The following is a 12,519-nucleotide window of genomic DNA, read 5'->3' as shown; positions in this document are numbered from 1 at the left end:
TCGACGCGCAGACCGCGGACCCGTTGGTCCCGCCGACGAGCGTCACGTTGGCCTCCGTCCAGGCGCCGTCCCAGTAGACGCAGCGCCGGTCCGACCCGCCCGCGGCGGGGAGCCGGAGCAGGACCGGCGCCGCGAGGCCGGAGACGGCGACGGGGCCCGCGTCCCAGACCTCGACCTCCAGCTCGTCGGCGACGAGCGCGAAGCCGTCCGCGACGCCGCCCCGGCGGAAGACGCGCCGCCAGAGCGTCGCGCGGATCCGGACCGCGGCGTCGCCGGCCAGCGCCTCGCCGGGCAGCGCGACCGCGTAGCCGTCCGCCACGCGCACGGCCGCGGGCTCGCCCGCCGCCGCGACCTGGACGCTCACGACGATGGCCGGCGACGACACGGTCACCGACCCGTTGGCGGCGAGAAACGCGCCCGCCTGGTGCAGGAGCTCGTCCCGGAGCGCGACGACGCGCCGCGTCGCGTTGCCGTCGCCGCCCGCGTCCTCCGCGTCCTCCAAGACGTCGGACATGGTCCGCAGCACCGCGCCGGAAATGTTGTCCGTCAGCGCGCCGACGGCCGTCGCCGCGAGGACGCCGTCGGCGACGTCGAGCGCGAGGGCCCGCACGCCTGCGCCGAGCGCCTGCGCGTCCGCGGCCCGCGCGACCGCCTCCGCGGACAGGGCCGCGTCCTCGGCCGCGGCGCCGCAGGCGTCGCCCGCGGCGGCGGCGGCGTCGCAGGCCGCCGGGCAGCCGTCGCAGAGCGTCCGGAGCGTCGCGTTGAGCTCCGCGGCGAGCCACGCGGGGTCGTGCGTCGGGGCCGGCGACGACGGGGCGGCCGTCGGCGCCCGCGTCGGCGGCGGCGACGGCGCGAGCCGGGGCGTCGGGCGCACCGTCGTCGACGGCGCGCTCGACGGCGCCGCGGTCGTCGGCGCGGGCGACGGCGGCGACGACGGCGCGGGCGACGGCGGCGACGACGGCGCGGCCGTCGGCGGCGGGAGCTCGCAGGCGTTCTCGAAGACCGCGACGAGGCCCTCGTGCGTGCCGACGGCGACGTCGACGTCGCCGTCGCCGTCCACGTCCTCGGCGAAGATCGCGCTCAAGTGGACGACGGCCGTCTCGTCGAGCACCTGCGCCGTGACCTGTGTGCAAATCAAATCTTCAACCCGACTTCAATGTGCGCGTATTCGAATGTTTTGACACGAGCACTTCCGCCGTGCTTCGAGAACTCGACGAGAGCAATCGATTCGTCCAAAAATCAGCCGAATCGACTTCGATTTGACCGAGCTAGAGAATTCTCAAGTTTGGCCCCGACGTCCCAGCTCACTGGTTGATTTGCACACAGGCCGCGACGAAGGCGCCGCCGTCGTCGACGAACAGGGTCAGCACCTTGTCCGCCCCCGTCGTCGAGAGGACGTCCACGTCGCCGTCGCCGTCCAGGTCCGCGGCGACGACCGCGTAGGCGTTGTCCGCGAGCGTCGTGAGGACGCGCTCCGTGAAAGACTGGGACCCGTCGTTTTCGTACGAGGCGACCGCGTCGTCGCTCCACGACGTCGACAGCGCGTCGACGTCGGCGTCGCCGTCCACATCGATCGCGAAGACGGCGTAGGCGTGGTCCGCGAGCGTCGTGACGACGCGTTCCGAGAAGGACTGGGACCCGTCGTTCTCGAACCACGCGACCGTGTCGTCGTTGGCGGACGAGGCGAGCGCGTCGACGTCGCCGTCGCCGTCGACGTCGATGGCGAAGACGTTGGTAGCGGCGTCCGCCGAGTTCGTGATGACGCGCTCCGCGAAGGACTGCGAGCCGTCGTTCTCGTACCACGCGACCGTGTCGTCGAGGAGGGGGGCCGAAAGCGCGTCGACGTCGCCGTCGCCGTCGACGTCGATGGCGCAGACGGACGCGGGGTGGTCCGGCGAGTTCGCGATCACGTGCTTGGTGAAGGACTGGGAGCCGTCGTTCTCGAACCAGGCGACGGCGTCGGCGACGCCGGACGCCGCCAGCACGTCCACGTCGAAGTCGCCGTCCACGTCGATCGCGCGGGCGGACTTGGCGCCGACGAAGTCGGCGGCGATGACGTGCGCGGCCGGCCCGGAGTCGTACCACGCGACCGTGTCGACGTGCAGGACCGAGGCCACGATGTCCTCGTCGCCGTCGCCGTCGACGTCGATCGCGTGGACGCCCGTCACCTGGCCTCCCGTGTCGCTCCACACGTGCGGCTCGGCGATCAGGGCGGCCGACGCGCAGCGCACCGTCGGCCGCGGCGTCGGCGCCGGAACCGGGCGCGTGGGCGCGCGCGTGGCCGTCGGGCTCGCGGACGGCGCGTGCGTGCCGCAGTCGTTCTCGTACCACGCGACCGTGTCGTCGTTGGCGGACGAGGCGAGCGCGTCGACGTCGCCGTCGCCGTCGACGTCGATGGCGAAGACGGAGCGGGGGTCGTCCGGTGTGCCGACGACGCGCTCCGTGAAGGACTGCGACCCGTCGTTCTCGTACCACGCAACTATGTCGTCGCCTGTGTATGCAGATAGCGCGTCGACGTCGCCGTTGCCGTCGACGTCGATGGCGAAGACGGAGAAGGGCCAGCCGGCGAGCGTCGTGATGATGCGCTCCGTGAAGGACTGGGACCCGTCGTTCTCGTGCCACGCGACCGTTTCATCTGCACCCGACGCCGAGAGCGCGTCGACGTCGCCGTCGCCGTCGACGTCGATCGCGAAGACGGCGTTGGCATAGTCCGCCAGCGTCGTGATGACGCGCTCGGTGAAGGACTGCGACCCGTCGTTCTCGTACCAGGCGACCGTGTCGTCGTTGCCGGACGCCGAGAGCGCGTCGACGTCGCCGTCGCCGTCGACGTCGATCGCGTAGACGGAGCGCGCGTTGTCCGCGAGCGCCGTGATGACGCGCTCCGCGAAGGACTGAGAGCCGTCGTTCTCGTACCAGGCGACCGTGTCGTCGTTGGCGGACACCGACAGCGCGTCGACGTCGCCGTCGCCGTCGACGTCGACGGCGAAGACGGACCAGGCCAGGTACGCCGAGTCGGTGATGATGCGCTCCGTGAAGGACTCGGATCCGTCGTTCTCGTGCCACGCGACCGTGTTGTCGTCGCCCGACGCGGAGAGCGCGTCGACGTCGCCGTCGCCGCCGACGTCGAGCGCGAAGACGGAGTAGGCGCCGTCCGCCGAGTTTGTGATGACGCGCTCGGTGAAGGACTCGGTCCCATCGTTCTCGTACCACGCGACGGTGTCGTCGCCGTAGGACGCCGACAGCGCGTCGACGTCGCCGTCGCCGTCGACGTCGATGGCGAAGACGGAGTAGGCCCAGCCGGCGAGCGTCGTGATGATGCGCTCGGCGAAGGAGACGCTGGCGCAGTTGAACGTCGGCCGCGGCGGCGGGGCCTGACTCGGCGTCGGCGCGGGGCTCGACGTCGGCGAGGCGGTCTCGCAACCGTTCTCGTACCACGCGAACGTTTGGTCGGAGATGGACGCGGAGAGCGCGTCGACGTCGCCGTCGCCGTCGACGTCGATCGCGAAGACGGAGCGGGCGTTGTTCGCCGAGTCGGTGATGACGCGCCGAGTGAAGGACCGGGAGCCGTCGTTTTCGTACCAGGCGACGGTGTCGTCCTCGTAGGACGCCGAGAGCGCGTCCACGTCCCCGTCGCCGTCAACGTCGATCGAAAAAACGGCTGTGGCGCCGTCGGCTATTGTCGTGACGACGTACTCGGCGCCGCCGTCGACGCCGTCGTTCTCGTACCAGGCGACCGTGTCGTCTTCAGAGGACGCCGACAGCGCGTCCACGTCGCCGTCGCCGTCGACGTCGATCGCGTAGATCGACTCGGCGTGGTCCGCGGATGCCGAGATGACGCGCTCCGTGAAGGACTGCGACCCGTCGTTCTCGTACCAGGCGACGGTGTCGTCGAGGGAGGACGCGGAGAGCGCGTCGACGTCGCCGTCCCCGTCGAGGTCGATGGCGAAGACGGAGCGGGCGTAGTCCGCGAGGGTCGTGATGATGCGCTCGGAGAAGGACTGGGACCCGTCGTTCTCGTACCACGCGACCGTGTCGTCGAGGGAGGACGCCGAGAGCCCGTCCACGTCGCCGTCGCCGTCGACGTCGATGGCGAAGACGGAGCAGGCGCTGTCCGCCGAGTCGGTGATGACGCGCTCGGTAAAGGATTGGCTCCCGTCGTTCTCGTACCACGCGACCGTGTCGTCGAGGTAGGACGTCGACAGCGCGTCGACGTCGCCGTCGCCGTCGACGTCGATCGCGAAGACGGAGCGGGGGTCGTCCACGATCGTCGTGATGATAAACTCCGTGAAGGACTGAGACCCGTCGTTCTCGTACCACGCGACCGTGTCGTCGCTCCTGGACGCCGCGAGCGCGTCGACGTCGCCGTCGCCGTCGACGTCGATCGCGACGACCTTCATTGCGCCAGGCGCCGCGTTCGTGAGGACGTGCGTCGTGAAGTCGACGGCGATGCAGCTTTGCGACCGCGCCGCGGGCAGGAGCGCCGCGGCCAGCCACAGGACGTCGCGGCGCATCCTAGATCGCGTCGGGGCGGCAGCGCGCGGATGGCATGCCCCCACGCAAAGGAGTTACTTCCCGCCGGGGTATTACTCTGAGTTTGTCCCCTGTTGAAGCGGCACAGTGCGGCAAAAGCCGTCGTTGCATGGGCTTTTCTTCGCGGCGCTCGCGATGGCGTCTGAGCGTTATGCGCCGGGATCGGCACTGGGGAGGTGCCTCCGCAGCGTCGGGGATGCCTTCGTTCGGGCGTCGACCTGCTATGACGCGGATCCTTAGTGGGTTCCGACGGCAGCGACCATGCGGAAGCCGTCGAACCCGACGTCGGTTGGCTCGAGGTCCCGAGGGGCAGCCCGAGGCGCCTGGGGTGGGGCCTCGCCGCCGGACATGGTCTGGACCCGACCCTATCATGGTATGGAACGGATCAAGACCATGTCCGGCGGCAGGGGCAGCCCCAGACACCCCACGGCCACCGTCGGGACGAAACGCCTCCGGAGCTCGGCTCGGTGGACTCGACGATTTCGCCCCCCCCCGAGGAACCTGCCGCGCTGGACGCGACGGGGTTGATGACGAACGATCTCCGCTGCTGCGATGGCTCGAAAACTATGCTAGAGGGGTCGCGAGGGGGCAGCGCGTCCCTTCCCACCCACTCTACCTCCCCGTTCCAGTCGCCACGCGGTCGTATGAGCGTCGCGTCTTCGCATGTGCGTCACCCTCGTCCTTGCGGCCCTCGCAGCTGCTGGGATCGTTGCACGATTCTGCATATTCGCGGAGCGGCGGGCCCTCAAAGACGGCCATCCCATCGCAGCGCGCCGCCAAAACGCTGCACAATGTCGATCATGAAGCACGGAGGACATTCGATCGATTTTACCCCGGCGGGCTTCCCTGCAACGTGCAGTCCACGGAAAAGCGAAAGAGTTAGATGGGCGTGGACGTGTTCGACGGGGGCGCGACGTAGGCGCCCGCCGTCGCGGACGCGTTGGGCGAGGCCGCCTCGATGCCGTCGGTGACGTCGCCCGCCGTGGACGTCGACGGGGGCTCCGGGAGGTGGCCCGAGTCCGCGTCCGTCGGGACCGCGTGGTTGCTCTCGGACGTGCACGACTCGGAGCAGAGGGTCCAGGGCTTTGTGTTGCGCCGGAACCAGGGGTTCGACGCCGTGCCGATGAGCTGGAAGGCGCGGCCCGTGAGGGGCATGGTGTAGTAGATGTAGAGCGTCGAGTTCGACGCGTTCGCGTAGAGGTGCTGCTTGTCCCACGCGTGGAAGATGCGGAAGTTCACCTTGTCGCGCGCGAACTGGTAGAGGATGTCGTCGAGCGTGCCGACGCCCTCGGCGGCGCCCTCGGCGTTCGGGTAGATGCCCGGGTGGAAGTCGAGGTACTGGTTGAAGCCGCAGTTCGGCGAGACGACGGTGTGCGCCGTGAGGAGCGAGAGGTAGTCCTCCCACTCCTGGACGGCCTCGTGGGCCGCCTTGAGCGTCGTCGAGGCGCCGTTGCCGGCCTCGGAGCCCGGCGGGTACATGACCCAGTGCCACTGGAGGAAGGACTCGCCCTCGAGCGTGAGCACGTAGCGGCTCTCGTCGCCGCCCGCGGAGCCGTAGATCTCCGTCGCCGTCATGTACTGGCGCCTGGGCAGCACAAGGGTGGTTCGACGTCGCTTCAACGTGAGTGTTCCGCGCGCGCGCGTTCCGGAAAAGCATCCACGCGTCGAGGCCGATCCGAGAGATGATCGCTCGTCCAAAAATCAGCCGAAACGAGTGGAAAACGGCCGAGCAAGGAGCCTTTGAAGTTGGGAATTTCGCTCTCTTTTGCTGCCCTGACTGGCGCATCCACAGGGACGCGTAGTCCGGGTACGTCGACGGGAAGGACAGCTTCGCGCAGACGTAGGACTCGGCCGTCGCACCGTCGCCCAGGTCGTCGAAGTAGGCCGCGTAGCGCGCGGGGTCGACGAGGCGCGCGGTCCGCGACTCGCTCGTCGGCCCGCCGAAGGCCGCGCCGATGAACTCGACGACCGTCGTCGTGCCCGGCACGTTGGCCAGGATGCTGTAGTAGGTCGCGTTGTCCCAGGCGCTGTGCCACCGCAGGGGCAGGTACGCGTAGCCGTGCGCCTCGAGGCGCCCCGCGAAGTAGTCGAGGTCGACGACGAAGAAGCCGATGTTGAACTCGAAGAAGATGTCCATGGACGAGTGGTCGCCGACGCGGTCCGCGAAGAGGGCCTCGAAGGCCTCGACGCTCAGCACGCCGCTGGGCCGCGCCGTCGCGTTGACCCAGTGCATCTGCAGGTTCGCCGTCACGACCTTGACCTGCTCGGCGCACGGCACCGACTGCACGGTGCCCTCGAAGGTGTTGCCCGTCGCCGACAGCACGTTCTGGGCGAAGCGCAGGCCGAGGCTCGGCTTGCTGCTCGCCCAGGTCATCTTCTGCACGGCGCTCATGGACACGGCCATGGACGCGCTCGCCGTCGGCGTCGCCTCGAGGAGGGCGGACGGCGGCGCCCAGGGGACGCCGGTCGTGCGTACGATCGCGCCGACGAGCGCGGCGCACGCGAGCAACGCGCCCGCCGCTCGTCGTCGTCGGCCCGGCCGCCCCGACCCATCGTCGATGGGCTGGTAGGGCGCCGACATGCTGCCCCGCACAGCTCAGCCAATTTGGCCTTGTATCCGGCTGCACCTTGAAGCTCAACTCGCGCACCGCGCCGTCGCGCCCATTGCGAGCGCGAGTGCGCGGCGCGCGGCGCCATGGCGCTGCAGCACCCGCTCGCGCTACGACCGGACTCTCACTCGCCGCCTTCCTCGCCGCCGTCGCACTTCGCCGCCGGCGCCTTCGACGCGCCGTCGACGCCGCCGAAGCCGTCGCCGCGGCGCGGCCTCCTGGACCGGTCGCCCGGCGCCGGGGCGCGGCTCGCGGCCTACGAGTCCAAGCTCCTGAAGTGCAGCGACGCGGAGCTCGCCGTGCTGCGGCGCGCCCAGGCGGCGTCGCCCGTCGCGGCCGCGCGCGGCCCGCGGCCCGCGCGGCGGAATCCCGGCGACATCGCCGAGCTCATGCAGCAGATGAACTCCAAGGTCGCCGACGCCGTCGCCGTGGCCAACACGGTGACGACGCAGCTGCGGTCGCCGACGAACCGGCGCGCGCGGAAGACCGCCGACGCGGACGAGCCCGCGGAGCCGAGGACGTTCTTCTTCTCGGCGTCGCGCCGCGAGCGGTCCGCGTCGCCCGTCGCGCGGCGCGTCGGCGCGTCGTCCCGCGACGCGTCGCCGGCGCGCGACGGCCGCACCTACACCAAGGCGCCGACGCCGAAGCAGCGGCCGCCGCCGAGCCCCGCGCGGCCGCCCGCGGCGGCGCGCGCCGCGTCGCCGGCCGCGCGCGCCGCGGCCCCGCGCGGCGCACGTCCGCGCGGCCCATCGCCAAGGCCGAGACGCCGCCGCGGCGCCGCGACGCGCCGCCGAGCCGCGACGCGAGCCCCGCCGCGCGCCGGAGCCCGCGCGCGGGCCGGCCCGGCGGCGTCCCGCCGCCGCCGACGCGGCGCGAGGACGACGACGACCCGGACGAGCTCCAGCGCGAGATCGACGCCATGACCATCGCCCTCGAGCGGCTCAAGGCGCGGCGGCACCGCGCGCTCATGCGCGCCGCCGCCGCCGCGGGCGACGTCGCGCCGGAGCTCACGGGGGTGGCGGACGCGCTGTGATGTCGTACGGCATAATGGAGTATGGCGCATTTTTGAATTTCTATGACGTGTGTGGGCGGGAGCGGGCGGACGCCGGCGCTTGCGCGCCCCGGAGGGCGGGCACGGACCCGCGAGCTCGATTTGATCCGAGGCACGCTCGTCGGCGCGCGATCAATCTCGACCCGAACCCGCGCGCACAGCCGCAAGACACACCTCCCCACGCGCGCGCCTCGTCAGAATACGCTCACCCGACACCGCCGCAAGGCGCACGCACGAACCCCATGGCCACGTCCGGCGCCGCGGCCCAGCAGCGCAAGGCCATCCTCCTCGAGGCGCGCCTGCGCGGCGTGACGGGCAAGGAGGCGTCGTCGGCCTTCGGGACGCCCTTCGACCAGAATATTGTCGGCGACCACAGCCTTCAAGCGCCCATCACGGAGCTCGGCTTCGGGGACCGCTCGAACTCGCGCGGCGGCCGGTCGAACGAGCTCCCCGGCGGCAAACCCGGCGGGCCCACGTCCATGGGCGGGATCGCGAGCACGCTCGCGGGCGGCGACGGGCGGCTCGCGCCCGGCGCGCCCGCGCCGCGCCTCTCCGGGGGCGGCGAGCCCGCGCCCAAGAAGATGAAGCGGTCGCTCGACACGCCCGACGGCAAGGCGGCGGCCGGCGGCAAGAAGCCGCCGCCCCCGAGCGGCGGCACGTCGGCGAAGCGCAAGGCGTCGGCGCCCCAGCGCATCGACAAGGCCCTCGGCGCCACGGTCGGCGGCCGGGCCACGGCCGCGCGCGGCGACGACGACGAGCTCCGGGCGCTCCGGGACCGGGTCGCGGCCGCGGAGGCCGAGGCCCGGGCGGCGACGGCGGCCGCCCGGGCCTCGGACAAGAAGGTGTCGGAGCTGAGCGCCGAGCTCAAGCGCTGCCGCGACGACCGCGACCGCGACGACGCGCGCGCGGCGCGGCGGGCGTCGGGCCTCCGGGCCGCGCTCGAGGCGACGCTCCGCGAGGGCGCCGTCGCCGAGGCCCGCGAGAAGCGCCGCGCCGTCGGCGCCGCCGCCTTCGAGCTCGGCCGCGCGGTCTACGCGTCGGGCGCCGGCGGCGGCTTCGGCGGCGGCCGCGACAGCTGGGAGGAGGGCGACGCGGAGAAGCGGCTCCGGCGGCGCGCGGCGGCCATCCTCCAGCGCCGCGAGGCCCTCGACGCCGCGAAGCGCGCGCGCGCCAAGGCGAAGAAGCGCGAGCCCGACGGGGGCGCGGCGTTCGACGTCGACGGCGCGGCCGAGGACGAGGCGCACCGGTTCCACGCGTCCCAGCTCAAGCGCGACGAGGCGGAGCTCGCCGGCGAGCGCGCGGCCATCGAGCGCAGGAAGCAGCAGCACGTGCGCGAGTGGCAGCGCGTGCGCCACGAGGACGCGTCGCGCTTCGCGCCCCGGCCCACGATGAACGACCGCTACCTCCTGCTGAGCCTGCTGGGCAAGGGCGGCTTCTCCGAGGTCTGGCTCGCCTACGACCTCGCCGAGGCGCGGCGCGTCGCCATCAAGTTCCACCAGCTCGACCGCGGCTGGTCCGACGAGAAAAAGTCCGCGTACGTCCGCCACGCGGCGCGCGAGTACGCGATCCAGCGCGACCTCGACCACCCGCGCGTCGTCAGGCTCCACGACGTCTTCGAGGTCGACACGAACACCTTCGCCACGGTGCTCGAGCACTGCGGCGGCGAGGATTTGGACTCGCTCCTCCGGTGCCGCAAGCACCTGCCCGAGCGCGACGCGCGCGCGATCCTCCTCCAGGTCCTCGCGGGCCTGAGGCACCTCCAGACGCCCAGCGGCCCGCGCAAGGCCATCATCCACTACGACCTCAAGCCGGGCAACATCCTCTTCGACGACGCGGGCGACGCGAAGATCACGGACTTCGGGCTCTCGAAGATCGTCACGGACGACGACGCGTCGTCGCGGGGCGGGCCGACGCTGTCCATGGAGCTCACGTCCCAGGGCGCGGGCACCTACTGGTACCTGCCGCCGGAGTGCTTCGCGACGGACGTCGCGGGCGGGCCGCGCATCTCGGGCAAGGTCGACGTCTGGTCCGCGGGCGTCATCTACTTCCAGATGCTCTTCGGCCGGAAGCCCTTCGGCGAGGGGCTGTCCCAGCAGCGCCTCCTCGCGGACCGCACCATGGCGCGGGCGACGTCCGTCGACTTCCCCGCGAAGCCCGCGGTCTCCGCGGACGCCAAGGACTTCCTCCGCGACTGCCTCAGGCACTCCGCCGCCGAGCGGCCCAGCGTCGCCGACCTCTGCGCCCACGCCTACGTCACGAAGGCCCTCTAAGCCCCGGGCGTTCCCTGCGCGACGGTCCCGAAAGGAGGCTCCACGTCGACGGTTCAACGGAAGTTCCACGTGTCTACAATCGCCTTCAACGTTTTGTAGTTTGTCAAAGGATCACATATAGAAAAAGAGTACTTTGAGACTACTTTGAGCGTGTCGCCATGGGTCGCAGCCCCAAAGCCGCGGCGCGGGGCCTGCTGGCGCTGGCGCTGCTCGCCGCGGGCTGCGGCGCGGACCTGACGAAGATCACCGCCTGCACCTGGGAGCAGAAAGGAACCCAGGAGTGCGACTCAAATTGCCTCGACATGGGGACCGGGAGCGGCTCCCGGGAGGCCTGCCGCGAGGGCCTCTACGAGAACGACGGTGTGCCAGACTGCGGCGGCACGACCATGTACTACAACTCGAACGACGACTCCTGCTACGTTTGCGACGGCGACGGCACGGGCGGCACGCTCTACACGCGGCACAAGATCGACATCTGCTCCACGATCACGAGTTGCTCCGCGGGCTACGAGCCGAGCAGCGACGGCCAGGACTGCGACCCGAGCCCGACGCCCGCGCCGACGGCGACGCCGACGGCCGCGCCGACGGCGACGCCGCAGCCGACGCACCCGCTCGTCGCGCACTACTCCTTCGACGACGGCACGGCCGCCGAGGACAGCGACGGCAGCCTCGACGGGACGATCAGCGGCGCGACGGCGACGACGGGCCGCGACGGGAGCGGCGCGCTGTCCTTCGACGGGACGGACGACTACGTCGATTTCCCGGCGGCGGTGACGGCGGACATCCTCGGAGGCGCCGCGCGGACCGTGTGCTTGTGGGCGAAAGTCGACGACCTCAGCGGCGGCGACTTTCTGTTCGGATACGGGTCCGAGAACAGCTACCTCGCGTTTGGCCTGCAGACGGCGGCCGCGGCGAGTGATGTGTTCACGGTCCAGTTCTGGAACTGGTACCCCGACGTGGAAATGCCGGGCTCCGACGACGGCGATTGGCACCACTACTGCCTGACTTACGACGGATCCGATTGGACTCTCTACTTGGACGGGTCGCAGGCCGGCACGGGGGCCGTCGCGGCGAACACGGGAACCTTCAACACCCTCCGCCTCGGACATTGGTATAGCGTCAACTACGCGATTGGATATTTTTCCGGCGCCATCGACGAGGTCTACGTCTACTCGAGCGCGCTCGACGCGGCGGCGGTCCAGGTCCTCTACGACGCCGTCACGCCCCCGCCGACGCCCGCGCCGACGCCGCGGCCGACGACGTTCTGCACGAGCGTCGCGTTCTCCGAGCGCATCATCACGACGCTGGCGGACGGCGCCGTTTCTGCCTACGCCATCGACGTCGACGGCGACGGCGATGTCGACGCGCTCTCGGCGTCCTGGAACGACGACACGGTCGCGTGGTACGAGAACGACGGGTCCCAGTCCTTCACGAAGCGCGTCATCACGACGCTCGCGGACGGCACCGGTTCCGTCTTCGCGATCGACGTCGACGGCGACGGCGACGTCGACGCGCTGTCGGCGTCCTACGCCGACGACACGGTCGCCTGGTACGAGAACGACGGCTCCCAGTCCTTCTCCGAACGCATCATCACGACGCTCGCGGACGGCGCCAAGTCTGTCATCGCGATCGACGTGGACGGCGACGGCGACAACGACGTGCTGTCCACGTCCCAGATCGACGACACGGTCACGTGGTACGAGAACGACGGAACCCAGTCCTTCACAGAGCGCATCGTCACGACGCTGGCGGACTACGCCCAGTCCGTCTTCGCGATCGACGTCGACGGCGACGGCGACGTCGACGTGTTGTCGGCGTCCTACGGCGACGACACGGTCGCGTTGTGGGAAAACGACGGCTCCGAGTCCTTCACTGAGCGCGTCATCACGACGCTGATGGACGGCGCCAAGTCTGTCATCGCGATCGACGTCGACGGCGACGGCGACATCGACGCGCTGTCGGCGTGCGAGATCGGCGATGAGGTCGCGTGGCACGAGAACGACGGCTCCCAGTCCTTCACCGATCGCATCATCACGACGCTGGCGGACGGCGGCACTTC

At 71.0% G+C, this 12,519-nt stretch overlaps 2 protein-coding genes across 2 annotated transcripts in view; one reads left to right on the top strand and one right to left on the bottom strand.

The window, feature by feature from the left end:
• The window catches only part of AURANDRAFT_72101 (hypothetical protein), a gene marked incomplete at both ends in the record, with an annotated part of 8,583 nt that extends 1,472 nt beyond the window's left edge, over positions 1-7,111 (bottom strand). Inside the window, 4 exons of the mRNA XM_009041101.1 lie at positions 14-1,123; positions 1,323-4,512; positions 5,426-6,115; positions 6,309-7,111. Of these exons, the coding sequence (XP_009039349.1) occupies positions 14-1,123; positions 1,323-4,512; positions 5,426-6,115; positions 6,309-7,111 (5,793 nt within the window). The remainder of the gene's footprint in view (positions 1-13; positions 1,124-1,322; positions 4,513-5,425; positions 6,116-6,308) is intronic.
• A 2,308-nt stretch (positions 7,112-9,419) lies between these two features.
• AURANDRAFT_30088 (hypothetical protein) lies at positions 9,420-10,460 on the top strand (the record flags this gene model as incomplete). Its single annotated transcript, XM_009041249.1, has 1 exon — positions 9,420-10,460. A coding segment is annotated over one exon (1,041 nt), but the record flags the coding sequence as incomplete, so codon positions are not given.
• Positions 10,461-12,519: the final 2,059 nt, after the last annotated feature.

This window comes from Aureococcus anophagefferens (genome assembly GCF_000186865.1).
Source record: "Aureococcus anophagefferens unplaced genomic scaffold AURANscaffold_19, whole genome shotgun sequence".
Lineage (NCBI taxonomy): Eukaryota > Pelagophyceae > Pelagomonadales > Pelagomonadaceae > Aureococcus > Aureococcus anophagefferens.
The sequence above is the reverse complement of the archived record's forward strand: the minus strand, read 5'-3'. Positions and strand labels throughout refer to the sequence as shown.